The 19599-nt window shown below is 31.2% G+C and overlaps 2 protein-coding genes across 3 annotated transcripts in view; both read left to right on the top strand.

Annotated features, from left to right (window-relative positions):
- LOC123911130 (myosin-binding protein 3-like) overlaps positions 1–19599 on the top strand; it is a 38698-nt gene that overhangs the window by 864 nt on the left and 18235 nt on the right. The window lies entirely within an intron of this gene.
- On the top strand, positions 10900–15855 carry LOC123911132 (myosin-binding protein 3-like). 2 transcript variants are annotated; one of them, XM_045962487.1, is made up of 5 exons: positions 10900–12426; positions 12532–12738; positions 13403–13498; positions 13620–14972; positions 15623–15855. In XM_045962487.1, exons 1-4 carry the CDS (start codon positions 11190–11192, stop codon positions 14963–14965), a joined length of 2886 nt encoding a protein of 961 aa, XP_045818443.1. In that variant the 5' UTR covers positions 10900–11189; the 3' UTR covers positions 14966–14972; positions 15623–15855. The 2 variants fall into 2 exon arrangements, with proteins under 2 accessions (XP_045818443.1, XP_045818442.1); XM_045962486.1 differs by having other exon boundaries at positions 10901–12426; positions 13400–13498; positions 15623–15854.

Raw genomic sequence — 19599 nt, forward strand, 5'->3', positions numbered from 1 at the left:
GTTTGAGGCCAGAAGATCAGAACAATCCATTTGGTCAGTTTGGCCCTGTCAAGCATGTATAGGACACAGTTTTTACCTTATCATGTAAAAATATTTATCTATCATTTGAAGTCCAAAACCTTTAATCAAATTCTGCAGGAGAAAGGAGTTGGAGCTAGTGCAACCTCCGCCCTGTCAGTACCAAAGAATCGATGCGGATTTCAAATCATCAATAGTAAAGTACACATTTTTTACCTTATCATGTTAAAATATTTATACAAATTATAGTGGAGGTGTTTACTTTTTGTGTTGTCTGCCAACAATCGAAGTCATTTTTAACATCATCACAAAATATTTAAACCTCAAACAACAAAAACAGTGTTGGTAGCATTTGGATCATATGTTTGCGGAGAAAATAGTTATTAAAAAACACTCGAGACTCTCTAGATGCGGTTTTGTATTTTGCACTTTTGTTTTTTGACACATTGTTTTTAAACTTGCACATTGACACACATTGTTTCTTTCAAATTATCAAACACTATGGCAGTATGGCTCAGATGGGTCATGGGAGTGGCTCCTAACGTTCGGAGCTACACTATCGTGATTAATGGATTTTGTAAGATTAAAATGGTAGATGAAGCCATTAATCTCTTCAATGAAATGCATAGCAGAAAAATTATTCCTAATGCGGTATCGTACACTGCTCTTATTGATGGATCGTGTAATGTTGGAAGACTAGAGGATGCACTAGAGATTTTCAAAGATCTTTTGGTCAAAGGCTACAATCTAAATGTCTATACATATACCCTTATAATCAAGGGATTTTGCAAAACGGGAATGTTTGACGAAGCATTGACCGTGCTATCAAAATGGAAGACATTGGTTGCATTCTGAATGCTAAAGCTTATGAAACAGTTATTTCTTCCCTCCTTAAAAAAGGTGAAAATTGTAAAGCATAGAAGCTTTCTTCGTGAAATGATTGCAAGAGATCTACTGTATGATCAAGATGTTAGAAATAAAGTTTTAATCCTTCTACTGAAGTCTACCAGGAACAAATAGGTTATCATTTTTTTCCCTACATTGCATTGCATTTATCCTTTGGATTTGTGTGTCTGCCCTTCCTTCTGACCATCTTAATAGAACTAATCTTGCAATTTCTGATAAATTTTGAAAACATTTTCCAAATGCTGAAGCATTGATGTTGGGTTGCACTTCAAAATTCCAGTGCCCAAGTCTGGGAACAATGATTTCAGTCCCCAAAAGTTAAAAAATCTAAGCACTGTCTTGATAGGTTGGACATTTATTGTTTGCTGATGTCATTGAAATTTGTTTCTTCATCTACCTATAATAGAAAAGAAGATACAAAAGAAGTTACCAAGTTACCCCTTTTTCATTGTTTGACACATCATTGAATTTATGGTTACTTGTGTCTTTATTTAAAAATCAATAGAAAAAACTCATTATTTGATGTTAACTGCTAAAGTCAGTTAGTAGAAAATAAAACTTCCCTGGTGCTTACTCCCAAAGTCATTAGAAAAAAACTTCTACCTATAATAGAAAAGAAGATACAAAAGAAGTTACCAAGTTACCCCTTTTTCATTGTTTGACACATCATTAAATTTAGGGTTACTTGTGTCTTTATTTAAAAATCAATAGAAAAAACTCATTATTTGATGTTAACTGCTAAAGTCAGTTAGTAGAAAATAAAACTTCCCTGGTGCTTACTCCCAAAGTCATTAGAAAAAAACTTCTACCTATCTACCTATAATCTACCTATAATAGAAAAGAAGATACAAAAGAAGTTACCAAGTTACCCCTTTTTCATTGTTTGACACATCATTGAATTTAGGGTTACTTGTGTCTTTATTTAAAAATCAATAGAAAAAACTCATTATTTGATGTTAACTGCTAAAGTCAGTTAGTAGAAAATAAAACTTCCCTGGTGCTTACTCCCAAAGTCATTAGAAAAAAACTTCTCATTACATCTGATTCCTATTTTAACTTCCATTTATTTTTCTTCTTTCTTCTTCTTTTTCTTCAATCCATTAACTTCTGGTGTTTGTATCAATCTTTTAGAAGGGAAAATCATGATTTTTTTCCCGGTGTTTTTTTTTTCTTCTCTATTTCATGTATTGTCTCATTACCTGATGCATACTCTTAAAGTCAGTAGAAAAAAACTTCTCATTATTTGATCCTATTTTAACTTCTATTTATTTTTCTTTTTGTCTTCTTCAATTTCTTTCTTCTTCCTCAATCTATTAACTTCTGTTGTTTGTATCAGTCTTTTAGAAGTTAAAATCATGATTTTTTTTCGTGAGTTTGTTTTCTTCTTTATTTCATGTATTGTTATTATACTGAAGTTTTCAGAAACACAAACCTATTACATCCTTTATTTTTCCCTTTTTTGTTGCTATTTTAAGTTTGTTACATCCTTATTTTTTTTTATATATATATATATATATCTTCATCAAGGGAGAACTCAAACGATTTCAGTTTGTTGGCCTTTCATCAAAGTCTCTCCATGTTATATGGTTGCAAGATTCTTCATGGTTGGGGGTTATTGTCATGTTTATATTGTTGTTGTTGTTGTTGTTGATTTCACTTTCATTGATACAATCAATGTTGATAACAATGGCGGAAATTAAAAACCGAGTTTCACTTTTAGATTTTTAGATAACGGTGAACTGACAGAGTTTAATAAATTATTAATGACGAATAAATTAATTCAGGTGTCGCGTTTTAATTGGTGAACAATATCAACAGTACCTATGCACTGTTTCTAAGTTTTGTCCTATATTTAATTAATTTAATATGAGAAAATGGTGGGAGAAAAACGGAACTGTTTCTAAGTTTTGTCCTATATTTAATTAATTTAATATGAGAATATGGTGGGAGAAAAACTGAAAAACTCCCGAAAAAATGATGAGACTAAAACAATAAGAATTCTCAGTCATCTCGAGGGGATTGGTCTCTACAAGGTTGCGCGGATGATACTTTTAGTTTAAAAAAATATAAGAATTAAATACAAAGTTGTAAATAGTTGAAAAATAAATCACATTTTTTAGAAGATTTTTTTTTTGGGAAGATATTTTGTGGTTGATATAAAGACTAATTATTAATTTTTTGAGAAATAAATTTCCTTTTATTTTATCGGAACAAAAAATTCACTTGTCATCAATACATTGGTCATTCTTTTGGAATAGATTGACCATCAATACATTATGCAGTATCTATATTTAGTAGCACGGAACTTGTGTTTACTAATATATTATGTTGTCTATTTTTTTTTAATAATTTACGGGTTATATTCATATTAATATGGAAACCTAATTTTTGTGGTTATATCTACGCATCTTATATTTTTACTCATATATTAATAAAGTTGTATATATTTTTATTAATTTTACACGAGTTATACTCATATATTAATACAAGGACATAATCTTTTGTGTGAATTCTGAGGAACCTATGTTTTTCTTCTTATTAATAAGGTTTTCTGTTCTTTAATAATTTATGTAGGACCTACATTTATACTCATTTATACTCATATATAAATGTAGGACCTACATTTATTTCTACAAGATTATATTTTTAGTCATATTTTAATAAAGCTGTTTAATTTTTTATAATTTTACGAGTTATAGTAGATCATGTGACCTATGTTTTTTATTAATATATTAATAAGGTTGTCAATTCTTTCATAATTTCTACATGACATATATTTATACTCATATATTAATACAATGATCTAATCTTTTGTGTGATTTCTGCTTGGGTTATATGCTTTTACTCTTATTAATAAAGTTTTCAGTTTTTTACTATTTTTTGTGAGACCTATATTTATACTCATATGTTAATACAATGACATAATATTTTGTGTAATTTCTGTGGGACCTATGTTTTTTACTCATATTAATAAGCTTGCACGTTCTTTTATAATATATGCGGAACCTATATTTATACTCATATATTAACATGAAAACCTATTTTTTATGTTGTCTATTTTTTTTTACAATTTTACGGGTTATACTCATATTTAATATTTAATACGGTGACCTAATTATTTTGATGATTTTTGTGAGACCTATATTTTCACTAACATATTAATAAAGTTGCCTATTTTCTAATAATTTTTACGGGACTATATTTATACTCATATATTGAATACATGGACATAGATTTTTGGTGATTTTTACAAGACCTATGTTTTTACTAATATATTAATAAGGTAGCCTATTTTTTCATAATTTCTACGTACATTATCTATATTTATATATTTTTTTGAACAAAATTTATATTATATTAATACGGATACCTAAGGTTTTTTGGTGATGGTTTTACCATTGTTTTTTTTCTATTTTTTTTACCAAATATTATATCCTTTCTGATTTTTATCTTTTGATTTACTTTCCAATAAATTATTATTCATTTACATAATTTTTTGGTGTAAAATACATTTCAAATTATATTGTTTTAATTTAAACTTATCTAAAACTAACACATGAGCTTTTTTGGTGTAAAATACATTTCAAAGCATAATAATAATAATAATAATAATAATAATAATAATAATAATAATAATAATAATAATAATAATAATAATAATAATAATAATAATAATAATAATAATAATAATAATAATAATAATAATAATAATAATAATAATAATAATAATAATAATAATAATAATAATAATAATAATAATAATAATAATAATAATAATAATAATAATAATAATAATAATAATAATAATAATAATAATAATAATAATAATAATAATAATAATAATAATAATAATAATAATAATAATAATAATAATAATAATAATAATAATAAGGGTCATGTTAACTTGTGTCCTAAGGGCACATGTTAAGCTACCTAAAAATAGAAATATAGTATTTAATGATATAAAGAATTTAATGTTTAGATAATTGAATACACCACAAGTTCAATAAATTTTTTTCACATTTATCTTCTTAACATGTGCTCTTAAGGGCACAAGTTAACATTCTCCTAATAATAATAATAATAATAATAATAATATACTTTCAGTACAAAATCTTCATCGTCTTCGTCTTCCTCATCACAAAAAACTCTGATAAAGAAATCGAGGCACAGACTTGCCATAAAAGACAAACTTGAATACCATGGAAGCAAAATCTTTTTTCCTACGGCACCAATTTCTCCTCTATAGCTTCTTCCTTTTGAAGAACATGTTTTGTTTTCGCATATAATTAAATTTTGCATGTTTAGGTAAATCAATCAAGTAGAGAGAACTGTCAAACATTGAACTTCTAAAGGTAATGACGCTCTTTTTAAAGGTTGAACCCGTTAAAGGTGCCGATATTATAAAACCAAGGAAAATCTAGCAACCATTGATCAGACTTTATTCATATTGCAATAGAAATAAGAATAGTAACACTAAGCTTATTTTAATAGAAATTAATCCGGCAGACTATAAGCAATAATGAAGGAGGATTCGAAACACTTAATTATCGTGTGTGTCTACTCGCACACCCCTTTTATTTTTATTATCTTTATTTCTTTGTCTTTTACTTTAAATATTATTTACTTTTGATTGCAAGGATCTAATCTTAATTATATTTGACACGTCATCATTTTTAAGGGTATTTTGTGTCATATTTGAAAGTTAGTAAATAATTTCAATATTTTATTATTTTTTCTGAGGTGATTACTTTCATTATACTTGATTTATGGACTTCAACCCAATATTCAATTAAGTTAATTTTTTATTTTTAGTTCAATTGAATACATTTAATTAATTTAATATGAGAATGTGGTGGGAGAAAAATTGAAAAACTTCCGTAAAAAAAATGGTTAGTTTAAAACAATAAGTATTCCCAGTCATCTCGAGGGAATTAGTCTTTGCAGTTGCGCGCGGATGATACCTATATTTTACCAAAAGAAAACAATAAGAATAAAATACAAAGTTGAAAAATAAATGACATTTTTTAGAAGTTTTTTTTTTTGGAAGATTTTTTGTTGTTCATATAAGGACTAATTTTTTGAGAAATAAATTCCCTTTTATTTTACCGGAACAAAAAATTCACTTGTCATCGATACATTAACCATTGTTTTGGAATAGATTGATCATTAATACATTCTGCATAATCTATATTTATTTTCACAAAACTTGTGTTTTTACTAATATATATTATGTTGGCTATTTTTTTAAATAATTTTACGGGTTATATTCATATTATTATTGGAATCGAATTTTTTAGTTTATATCTACGGGTCTTATATTTTTACTCATGTATTAATAAAGTTCTCGAATCATATGATTAATAACGGAGACATAATCTTTTGTGTGAATTCTGAGGGACCTATGTTTTTCCTATTATTAATAAGGTTTCATGTTCTTTAATATTTTATGTAGGACCTATATTTATGTTCATATATTAATACGAGAACCTATTTTATTTTATTTTGTGATTTATACTAGACTTATATTTTTAATCATATATTAATATTTTTTTTTTTATAATTTTACGGGTTATACTAGATCATATATTAATACAAGACCTAATTATTTTGTTGATTTTTACGAGACCTATATTTTTTATTAATATATTAATAAGATTGCTCATTCTTTCATAATTTACATGATATATATTTGTACTCATGATATTAATACAAGCTAATCTTTCATAATTTTTAATCATATATTAATAAAGTTATTTTTTTATTTATAATTTTACGGGTTATACTAGATCATAGAGAAATTCTTCTATGATCATGAGTCCAAAACAACAAATTTGGTCTCATCCAATTAGCTTTTTACACATCATAAAAATAGAAAATAAAAAAGTGAAAAAATATTCGTTTTTCTCTCTCCATTGTTTTCTTTCTTTCTCAATCTCTGCAACACAACATTCACACCCTTTAGCTCCTTTCATCCATGGATCTTGAAGAAGAGAGTTGCAAGAACTTTGAAAGAGATGAAAATGCTTATTAAATTTTAATTTCCATTTGATTCGGTTTTGTAAGGGACAAAATAATATTTTTGTTTTTTTTTCCATATTTCTTCTGCATCTTGTTTTATTGCTCAAATTGCTTAATTTTTACAAATGTTGTAAAGAAAGGTGATGTTGTGTTATGAAGTAAAAAAAAGGTGATGTTGCATAGATTTGAAAAAAAGAACTCAAAATTAGTTGCAGAGATGGAAAAGAAAAAAACGTACTGGGGGAGAGAAAAGACCAAACATTTTTTAACAATTTAATTTTTTATGTTAATGATGTGTAAAAAGCTAATTGGATAGACCAAATGGGAGCCTTGGTCACGGGTCCATGCAAGAATATTTCTCATATATATTAATACATGGACCTAATTATTTTGTTGATTTTTACGAGACCTGTGTTTTTTATAACATTTGTGGTACCTTTATTTATATTCATATATTAATGTGGAAACCTATATTTTGTGTTGGCTATTTATATTTTTACAATTTTACGGATTATACTCATATTTAATATGATGACCTAATTATTTTGATAATTTTTGTGAGACCTATATTTTCACTAACATGTTAATAAGATTGTCTATTTTTTAATAATTATAAGGGACTATATTTATACTCATATATTTAATACAAGGACCTAAGTTTTTGGTATTTTTTTACAAGATCTATATTTTTACTAATATATTAATAAGGCAGCTTATTTTTTTTCATAATTTCTATATTATCTATATTTATACTCATATATTAATACGGAGACCTAACATTTTTTGGTGATAGTTTTACCATCATTCTTTTTCTATTTTTTCACCAAATATTATATTCTTTCTATTTTTTTATCTTTTAATCTACTTCTCAATAAATTACTATTTCATGTTATAAAGTGAGGAGCGGCAACGCTGCGACTCCCGAGCGGACGCACGGGTGGCCAACTAGTAACCAATCATGGAAGCATTGTCCTTTCAGTTCACGTTGCTATTTTGTTGTCTGCCATTATGTGCAAGACTTTAAATTCTGCTCGAGTTACTTTGGCAGCTAATTCTGTTGTTATTATTTTAGCTTCAGAATCATATTTTCAGTAATAAAATGGATTGCTTTTGGTTCATATTTAGCTAGTAGGGTTCCCTCCTTCTTTTAAAGTAGTTTTCCATGTTCTGTCAATTTTATCTGTTTGAATATATATGTACGTATCTATCCAAATGGTCGATGTCACAAGAAATTCTGTTTTGTAAGTATCTTTTATAGCAAGTCTCCTTTTTGGAGGACATGAAATTGAAAGATGGTTTAGCATTATGATTCTTCTCATGCTTAGTTGTTTTAGACTAGCATGATGATAGTTGGTTTGTGTAGATACTTATCCTTTTATATAAGCATGATGTGTTGATTAGGTTCTGGTATCAACACACTATATTTACTGAATATGTATATGTATGTCTCTTTATTATTAATAATCATGTCGGGCTATGAAACAACCAAAGATAAATATACCACTGGTAAGATCCACTTTATCCTAAAGTTAATTATTGATTCTCCATAACATTACTGTTACAGTGACAGAATCACTTCCATTCCATGTTTCTCTGACCCTTCTTCTTTTGCCAATTACAAAGCCTTTTCTTTTCAACCTGTTTTGTTTTCTTTTATGTACTATTGAAAACTTGAATCAACATAAACATAAAAACCATAAAACCAAATTACAAGAATCAACATTGTTTGTTTGTCTTGAAAGTTGCAAAAATCAATGGCTACTTGTTGGTTTTTTTAGAGGAAGGAGGAATACAACTCACACAATTTTATTGATATTATCATCCTTTAAATACATGAAAAACATAACATAAAAAACATAAACATAAATCAGAATTAAACTACCTTAAATTTGTAACACACCAACTAATACTCATAATTCCTATAGTTAAAACTAGTAACAATAGGAATCCTAAGAAACTCAATAAACTCTATTAAACTATAATAATAATATTGATTCAAACTTTCAACACTCCTCCTTGAATCAATAGTTATTGACTTCAAATTTCTCTTCTTTGGACTTCTCAACTTCTCTAATGAACTTTGTAGATTTTCTCAGCTTCAAAACTTGCCCCTTCATGACTTGCCACATGAGCAAAATCATTAGAAAAATAAACTTCATGTTCCCGAAAGCCTTTGTCAACCAATTTTTCCAGAAATTTGCTCTTAGAACCATTATGATCAAGTTTAGTTCTATAAACCCACTTAACATTATTCAACTTTTGATCTCTTGGCTTGTCTTCAAATTGCCAAGATTCATTTTTCTCCTCCTGCATGACAACTCTCCAACCATCCATGCTTGCCACATTTGCATCACCCAAAGGATTGACCATAGCAACATTGCACATTTCAAAAATTTCAGCATGAGGTTCACACTTTTTAACAGAAAAATTAGCATTATCATAAAAAAAAATTTCTGCAGTTTTAGAGTTTTGGCCTTGGAGAATTTCTATTCCGTTCTTCTCTTTATTTGAGGCTTCTACTACACTTGTAGATGCATGCATTGCTGTTTGCTTCCACTCTATCGGAAAACTTCTATTTCTCATTTTAATAGACATTAGTTCACCACCAACAGGATCAAATATGGTGCATTTCATGTCATTAAAATGCAAAGTGTAGTGTTTTTCCAGCATTTGTCCAACACTCAACAAATTTTGATTCAACTCAGGCACAAATAAAACATCAGAAATATAGAAATATATTTAGTACCTGAGAGAGTTTCAACGGCAACAACTCCCTTGCCTTTGACATCAACACTTTGTCCATTGCCAATGGTAACTTTTGAAACAATTGTTTTGTCTAACTTCTTGAACAACTCTTCATCATGGGCCATGTGATGTGTGCATCCACTATCAACCAACCAATTTTTCTTATTTTTGTTGGTAGACAAACATGTTGCTGCAAATAAGTATTCCTCCTCCTCATTTTGATCAGCCACTTGTGCCTCAACTTTAGGTTGTACTTCATTTTTGCAAAATTTTGCAATATGACCCGGCTGATTGCATTTGTTGCAACGGAAATTAGGTCTACTCCAGCATCTGAAATGTGGATGATTTGTTTTTTCACAATGCTGACATGGAGGATAATTTGTCTGCTCATCTTCAGCTTTACTACTCAATTTATTAGAACCTTCTCCTTTCTGGAAGTTGTTCCATTGGGCCTTTTTCTTCTCTCCTTTGTGGCCTTGATTGAACTTCAACTTTGCTTGTAAAGCACCTTCAATCGTGCCTTCCTCCCTCATAAGTCGCCTTTGTTCTTGGGCTTGCAAAGCATACACCAATTCTGACAAAGTAATGGTTGACAAATCTTTGGAGTTTTCTAGAGAAGAAATGGTGGACTCAAATCTCTCAGGAACAGTTACAAGAATTTTTTGGACTATTCTTGTATCAGAAAATTCAGTTCCAAGCAATCTTACATTGTTGACGATGCTTAGAAGTTTGTCAGATATTGTTTCTGATTCCTTCATCCGTTGCATCTCAAATTCTCTGATCAAATTCAGCACTTGCATCCCTTTGATTTTCTCATTTCCTTCGTACTCCTGCTTGAGAAAATCCCATATTGCTTTGGCTGACTTCAGAGTCATAATTCTTGTAAAGATTGCTACAGAAACAGCAGAAAAGAGATAAGACTTTGCCTTTGATTTTCGCTGCTTTTTCGTCTTATGAATTTTAATTTGTGCAACCGTTGGATTGTCTGGTAATGGATCAATCTCATACTCATCCTCAACAGCCTCCCAAAGATCATTAGCTTCAAGATAAGCTTCCATTCTGGTTGCCCATAAGTGATAATTTTTACCCTAAAAAACTGGCAATTTTATGGCTAAGTTTTCTGATTGCATTTTGATCTCTTTTTTTTTTTTTTTTTTTTTTTTGTGTGTGTGTGTGTTTGATGGAACTCTCAACCTCACTAGGTCCCTCAAGAAAAAAGCTCTAGATACCACTGTTGGTTTTTTTTAGAGGAAGGAGGAATACAACTCACACAATTTTATTGATATTATCATCCTTTAAACACATGAAAAACATAACATAAAAAACATAAACATAAATCAGAATTAAACTACCTTAAATTTGTAACACACCAACTAATACTCATAATTCCTATAGTTAAAACTAGTAACAATAGGAATCCTAAGAAACTCAATAAACTCTATTAAACTATAATAATAATATTGATTCAAACTTTCAACACTACTAACAAGTTTGCAACCATGTTACATAGAAAAACCAACAACAAAATAGTTGTAATTCTAGTTTATGCATTTCTTGAATGGATCTTAATATTACTCCTTCTTCTAAACTCTTTGTTCAGTTATTTCATCACAAAATTTGCCAAATTCTTTGGCCTTAAACCACCTTGTATTTTCTGTTCAAGGCTTGATCATGTTTTACAGCCAGAGAATAGCACTGATCTTGTTTGTGAGACTCATGCAGCTGAGATTTCAAACCTTGGTTACTGCTCAAATCATCAAAGATTATCAGAAGTGAAAAGCATGTGTGAAAATTGTTTGGCTTCTAGGCCAAATCATCATGAAGTTGAGAATTTATTTGGTTTGAGACATAAGATTGGTTTTATTTCATTGGCGAGTCCTGAAAAACATGACGAAAATGGTGAGAGTTTAAATAGGTGTTCTTGCTGCAATGAGTGCTTGAAAAACCAATTTTACCCTCCTTGGGATGATAGAAACTATCTAAGCAAAGGTTGTCTCATTGTTGAATCAATTGAAGATGATGATAAAGAAAGTGATAAGTATCTTGAATTTGAGATAAACAATGGACAAGAACATGTTCATGATCATGATCATGATGATGAGGTATCAGATGAGCATCAGATACTTTTTGATATTGAAAGTTTTATACTTAGAGAAGTGGCTGAGGATCGATCGAGTTCGGTTTCAAACTTGAACTCTGATGAAAAGGATGCAGGAAAAGATGATCCAAGTGTTGCTGATTCTCCTATTATGCAGGTTTCACATTGTCAAGATAGATCGCTTGAAATCATCAATAAGCACTTTGAAAAGAAAGATGATCCAAGTGGTGCTGATAATTTTATTCATCCATTTTCTGATACTCCTATTATGAAGCTTTCACACTTGGAAGATAGATCAATTGAAATAATCAGTATGAACTTTGAGAATTATGTAGCTTGTGGCGACGACCGGTTGACACCTGTTAAGTTAATAGACTCTATCACTTGTGTAGATTTTGAATCATGCAAATTGATTGAGGATCCGAAGGAGGGGAAGCAGATGATTCAAACTTTTGCAAGTGAGTTACCAGTTGAGCCGCGGCCGAGTATCTTAGAAGGGGAAGTTTTACTCTCAATGGATGAGAATGTAGTTCAAACTTTGGAAGTTGAAGGGTTAAATCAGATTTCAGTAGTTCAAACTTCTGTGAATGATGATAATAGTATTGAAGCAGTCACAGAAGAACCAGATAATGCACAAGGTACAGAAAAATTGCTTGATTTATAGTTTTTTGGCACTTTAAAACAAAATGCATAATATGCTTCTATTGGGGACTAAAAATTGACATGTTTTTGGTTTCATGCAGTTGATCTTTTTCGATCTCAAGAACCGATCTGTTCGTATGAATGCACAGAAGAAGATGAATCTGAATCAAGTGATGATGATGATGCTGAAGCTCAAAATGCCTTTGAAAAATTCATTTCTCAGAATAAGCTAAGTATGTCTCGCAGTTTATCGAATGATGAGAAAAGTTTAGAAGCAGATATGGAAGAACAAGAAAATACTTCAGCAGGTAAAAAGACATTGCATGAAATGTGTTGTTTCATGTCTCTTATTATGCTAGTTCAATATTAATTGTGATCATATATTTGCATAAAATAACTTAATTTATCATACTTAGGTACCGTTTGGCCTAGCTTTTTTTCCTCTTCTTTTGAGCTTATGCAAACAGCTTATGCAATAAAAATTAGGTTTTATGTTATTTTATAAGTTCATACTAGTCAAAATTGTATTTTTATAAGCTATTTTATCATAAACTAACTTGAAAAACTTATAATAATACATAAAAATTGCATAAGCTGTTTGCATAAGCTCAAAAGAAGAGGAAAAAAAGCTAGGCCAAACAGCTTATCACATGTACTAGCATAAGCATAAGCATAAGCATTTATGAGACTATTTGGGAAAGGTTATGGAAACAGCTTATCACATGTATATAAGCTGTTTTCAGCTTATTTCCATAAGCTTTTCAGGATAGCGAAAACATCTTATAGCTTATAGCTTATATATGAAAATAGTTTGACTTTATTTTATCTTTTGTTATAAAAATAGCTTATACATAAGCACTTATATGATAAGGGTTTGTGTTATAAGTGTTTAATTAAGCTGTTTATACAAATAGTCTTAAACATTCATAATTACAGCATTTGCTCACACATCTAATCTGTCTCCATCAGAAGAAGATCAATCCATACCAGAAGATCAATCTTCTACAAGTGATGATGACATTGAAGTTCCTAATGCATTTGATGAATTCATTGCAAATAACAATCTATGTGAGTTTTTCATCTAGTACTAATTTTGCATTATCAAATTATGAAGCATTCAATTCTAGAACAAAGACAAATGTTTCCTTTTTCAATACCTCTAAACTGAAATTGAGCTACAACAATGCAGATACCGATAAAATCGGTGTAAACGATAATGAAATTGCTGAGAAAACAACATCATTTGAAAATGTGGAGGAGGAAACAATCCATCAATCATCAAAATGCCCAGAAACATGTGAAGTAGAAGAAGATAAACTTCCTGAAACTCCTACTTCAGCAGATGCAATGCTCTACATGCATAGGAAATTGATGCTGTATGAGAAAAGAGAATCAGGAGCAGAAGAATCTGTGGATGGTAGTGTTGCAAGTGAGGTTGAATCCGGTGATCCGGTGTTAACAATCGACCGGCTAAAAACAGCACTAAAAAACGAACAAAGAGCTCTCAGTGTTATATATCAAGAACTAGAAGAAGAGAGAAGTGCATCAGCCATAGCTACAAATCAAACAATGGCAATGATTACAAGGCTGCAGGAAGAAAAAGCAGCAATGCAGATGGAAGCATTGCAATACCAAAGAATGATGGAAGAACAGGCGGAATATGATCAAGAAGCTTTACAGCTTTTGAACGATTTAATGACGAAAAGAGAGCGAGAGAAGCAAGAACTTGAAAAAGAATTGGAAGAGTATAGGGAAAAAGTTATGGAATATGAAGCAAAAGAGAAACTAAGTTTGTTGAGAAGAATGAAAGATGGAAGTGTAAGAAGTAGAGACTCTTCTTGTTCTTGTTGCAACACCGGATACACTGATGAATTATCGATCGATCTTAACAATGAAGAAAAGGAAGACGATAACAATGAAAATGCTGATGATTCAGTTTCTAAGTTGGAAGAGATGGCATTAGATTGTGTAAAACATGTAAGTGAACTTGATAGTACTTTAGAAGAATTTGAGGAAGAAAAAGCTTCTATTTTAGATCAACTCAAAGCATTAGAGGAAAAGATAGTTTCATTGGAAGATGGTGAAGAATTTCTTGAAGAGAGTTCATCAAGATATGGTGACAAAGAAGACTATTCTAATGGTTGCTTGGCAAAGAAGTTACTTCCATATTTAGATGAAGCTGACAATGAAAATGATGAAGAAGCATTTGCATATGACAGAGAATTGGAGAATGGATCAAATGATATGCAAATGCAAAACACAGTTCCAATAATAAGTGAAATGGATAGCATGAAAGTGTGTATTGAAGAAGAAGTTGATCGCGTTTACGACAGGTTACAAGCTCTTGAAACAGATAGAGAGTTTCTACAACATTGTATGGGATCCATACAAAATGGTGGTGATGAAGGAAAAGATTTGCTTCAAGAAATCTTGCAACATCTTCGTGATCTTAAGAATGTTGAACTACGCCTTAAGGATCTCGACAATGATCCATCCAGTATAGTTATGTTGCATTCACCAAGCAAAGACTTGTAAGCATAAGGTATATGCATTTACCTTAAAGTATGCTTAAATAACACAATACTACTCCTACTACTTTTTAAACAAAAACTCACCACTTTCATTTGTTATCTATTTATCATTCTCCTCCCCTGTGGTTTGTTTAAGTGAAACACACATCGCCTCTAGTTTGAGTTGCCAAATCGGTCCGCACGGCTGACTAACCAGTAACCATAGCCAAGCGGGCCAAAAAACCAGATTGGGTGGGGCCAATCGATGGATTCTTTGAATCACGTATTTAGCGGCCCAATCGAGCCTAATAAGCTGGGCCGGGCCAAATTCGGATTTTTAACAAGTAAACAGTTTCAATTATCCCATAAATATAAAAGGGCCCCAAGTCCATTGGGCCAGTCGGGTTGGGCCAAATTGGCCCAAATATTTTAGGCATGTAATTAAAGAGACTGGTCCAGCTTAATGCACAGTCCTTTGGGTCGCCCCTAAATTTACAGCTCTACATCTAATTGAGGGGAGATGATTGTTAAACGGGTGAATGCCGGTATTTTTTTATTATAAAATAATAAAGGGTGTATGTGTTATTTAGACAAATTTAAGGGAGATGAGTGCAATTTTTTATCTTAGCATCAATGCTTCATAATAGGAAGATATTTGACATTTCATTGCATTACATTGCAGCTTGCTATGTTGGAGGTGATCATGATGAAAATACACATGTAGGATTTTAGAGAGTCAATTCTCAAAGTGCTTCATGTAGAAGCATGCTAACCAAAAGTTATTTCTAGTGTCATGTAATGTAATGGTTTGTTGAATTGGTGATGTGCATACTACAAATTTAAAGTATGTGTTCATTTATATTATGACAGGATTGATTTATGATATATACTCTCTTGTTGAAATACTATTCACTTTCCTTCTACTATTGTTTTGGTATACTAAGAAATTAAATTCCCCATTGTTTGGAATCCTTCTACTGTTGTTTTGGTATACTAAGAAATTCCACATTGTTTGGAAATCAAGCAAGACGGAAGACCATATTTAATGGAGAAATGTTATTTGAACAACTAATTTTTGACAACTTTCTCTTTCATGCTCACATTATATTTAACTAGGGATCTCACTAAGTAACAATAAGTACTTACCAGACTTTGACCCATGCTAATTATTGTAGTATTGAATTTTTTAATATTATATTTGTATTGAACCATAAAAAATAGTTAGTTGCAATATAAAAATTACATAAAAAGTGCTTGAAAATTTCATACATTTTAATAGGTGAGTTCTAAAAAAATGTAGTTTGAGTTTTGTTTTGCAAGAAACCTTAATAGTTAATATTCAGGTGCTTCTATATTGTATAAATTTGTATATTGAGAGATTCTCAATTATGATGTTTCATTTTTTACCTGACTTAAGGGATATCATCCATTTCTATTGTTGCCAAAAGATCTAAGTTGTCATCATATCTAGCTTGCAAAGAGAATTCTTGTAAAAGAAAAAAAAACTTTGATAATGATTAGGGTCCAACTTAATATGTGACTTCCAAAAATATATAATCTATGAGTTTTATTTTGCAAGAAGCGTTGATAATGATTAAGATCTACCTTAATAGCTAATATTCAAGTGCTTCTATGTTGCATGGATTTATATATTAAGAGATTCTCAATTGTGGTTCTTCAATTTTTGCATGGCTCAAAGATATATCATCAATTTCCATAGCTGCCAAAAGATTTAGGGTATGTTTGGTTGTGAAGAGAAAATGAGAAGAGAGAAAAGGGTGAGAGAGAGTATAAGAAGATAGAAATTGGGTAGATTTAAGATATTGTTTTGTATAAGAGAAAGATAGAAGGAATAGAGAAGAGAGAAATGTTAATTATATTTGAAAGTACCAAAATGCCCCAAATTAAAAAATCTTTAACCAAAATTAATTTAATAATATATTTGATCCATTTAATTAATATATTAGATTTATTAAACTATGTACCTGTTGGATATAAATTTGGTATTTATCAATTAAATATAATTTGTGAGTCCAACATTTATTTGAAGGTTATATTGTCAAAATAAAACTTTCAAACGTTGTGTCGAAGCTTTAATTATGTCGAAGTGAAAGGGAGTTTCGAAAGCTTTGAAGGTTGTGTTCGAGGGCTAGTTCACCAAAAGCGCGTCGAAGCAGCGAAATAAGTCAAAGGGCCAGCTGGCCCAGGCCCAAAAGAAACAACAACGGCCCAATAGAGCATTGGCGCGCATTGAAGGAATGAGGGTCGAAAGTGGAGAACGTGGGTCGACGTGGCAAATCGAAGAACGTCCAGATGATCAAGAAGCAGTTACCACTTTGCCTTAGTATTTATAGTAGTTTTTCATTCAAAACAAGGGTCACAAAATTTATACAAAACTTTCTCTAAAAATTCTAAGTACTCAGCGATCGAACGAAAGGAATTTCGAGGAAAATGTATGTTTTGTGAACCATCTATTTGTAATTGCTTTTCATTTAATGCAATCTACTTTCCAGCAATGTTCTTTAGTTTTATTTAATGTTTGTTCATGAAATTGCTGTTTCGAGGCGATTCAAACTGGCTTTTTCTCATATTGTTTGCAAAAGATTTGATTCTTAAGTGTTTGTTTCTCTTTTTAAACGAACATTCAAACAATTTTCTAAGTAAACCAAACACAAAATTGTCCTGAGATTTACTAGTTGATCTCGCGAGTTTAAATACTTAAACTAGCGGTTGTTTACCAAATTTCCACGTAAACAAATTGGCACGCCCATTGGGACTGGTTTTGTGTTTGTTTAAAATATTTTGTGTGTAGAATGAAAAACTTGTTAATTGTTTATAATTGTTATGGTTAGAACTACTCAAAGGTACTCTAGTAGAAATCAAAGTTCTAGTGCAATGAGTAGTGAGGCAAGTTCGAGTGGTGGGATCGATCCACCCCCACAAAGTTCGAGCACGACTAGTCCTGTAACTGTTCCAACAGTTTCTAGTCTAGAAGTCTCGAATGTTCAAGATGTCATTCCAACCATGCCAATAACAACTATGACGTTCCCGCCTGTGATTACCGGTCATGGGCGCCCAAAAATATCTTCAGGGTTTAATCCCATGTATGGGCCTCCCCCTACGCTTGGCCTTGGGATGCCAGTTTTTGAGCCTGATAGATACACTTCGTCGAGGGTAACTTCCACACCCTTAACCACTGCGTCTGTGTTGTCCTTAAGACAGCAAATGGATGAGAGTAATCATGAAATGGTTAATCTCTTGACGCAACAAATTGGTACTGTGTTTAATCCACTAATTCAAAATACCAATGACAGTTACCAAATGTTAGCATTTCAAATGAGTCGAATTGCTGATTTTTTTGGTACACCCCCTCCACCTCCAAGAGTGAACCCTGTTACTCCACAAGTAATATTACCTGCAACGTCTGCAACTCCAGTGCAACAAAGGCCAACTTATGTGGCCAATGAAACAGTTCCGAACCTAACACCTACACCAATTGTACAACAGGAGACTTATTACCCTTACGAGGTTAATCAAAATCCTCAGGTAGTAAATCAAAATCCTCCAGTGTTTAATCCAAATCCTCAAGTGGTTCACCAAAACCCTCCAGTGGTGCTGGTTAGGAGGAACCAAGACGCTGATGAGGTAGTTCAAGAGGTTCAGAATAAAAACTTACTTGGCCAAAATAACTTGACTAACATGGTCGAAACGATCTTGGCCCAAAATGGCCTAAACACAGGTTGTCGAAGGCCAAATTTTGTTTCTGCTTTCACTGAATATGTGTTACAAACAGAGTTGCCAAGAGGTTGGAAAGTCCCTAAGTATACTAAGTTTGCTGGGGATACTAGTGAGTCCACTGTGGAACACATTGCTAGGTACTTAGCTGAATCTGGGAATCTGGCAAATAATGAGAATCTGCGAATGAAGTACTTTCCCAATTCGCTTACCAAAAATGCTTTTACTTGGTTCACAACTTTGCCTCCCAATTCGATTCATAGCTGGGCCCAATTGGAGAGAGTTTTCCATGAGCAATTCTATATGGGTCAAACCAAGATAAGTCTAATGGGTGTGGGTTTGGTTTCCATGAGCAATTCTATATGGGTCAAACCAAGATAAGTCTAAAAGAACTAGCCAGTGTAAAGAGAAAAAACCAAGAGTCAATTGATGACTATCTAAATAGGTTTCGTTTACAATTAAAATATATCAAGTGAAGGAAGAATTGATGTCGATATTAAGTAAAATTATCGGTAAGCACGGATATATTGCTAAAAATTGCATGTCATAGTCGATGGAAATCCGTTCAGCATTGTTGGAAATGGTTTGTGGAATCATATCAGAGTTTAAAAAGAATGATCTAGCAAAAATCAAAATGCCTTGAATCAGTGTTTTAAGAACTGGGCCGAAGGTTGAACCGGTGTGGCCACCAGTTCAAGGGTCAACCGGTCATACCGGTTCAACCGTTATAGAACCGTTTATATTGAACCGTTCACATCTTTTCGTATTTCATAGCTAATAAACAAATTATCAGTCACAAAATAACAAATACTTAGACATAAATTAACAAACTAACAAAATACTTATACATCATTTTTTTTTTTGATGAAAAATACTTATACATAAATTAATAACAAATACTAGACATAAAATATAAAAACATCA

Source organism: Trifolium pratense, linkage group LG2 (genome assembly GCF_020283565.1).
Source record: "Trifolium pratense cultivar HEN17-A07 linkage group LG2, ARS_RC_1.1, whole genome shotgun sequence".
Lineage (NCBI taxonomy): Eukaryota > Viridiplantae > Streptophyta > Magnoliopsida > Fabales > Fabaceae > Trifolium > Trifolium pratense.

Excerpts from the sequence above, each read along its gene's own strand:
- LOC123911132 (XM_045962486.1), top strand. The coding sequence starts at position 11,190 with ATGTTACATAGAAAAACCAACAACAAAATAGTTGTAATTCTAGTTTAT. Across the intron at positions 12,427-12,531 it reads AGAACCAGATAATGCACAAG|TTGATCTTTTTCGATCTCAA; the intron begins GTACAGAAAAAT and ends GGTTTCATGCAG. Across the intron at positions 13,499-13,619 it reads CATTGCAAATAACAATCTAT|ATACCGATAAAATCGGTGTA; the intron begins GTGAGTTTTTCA and ends ACAACAATGCAG.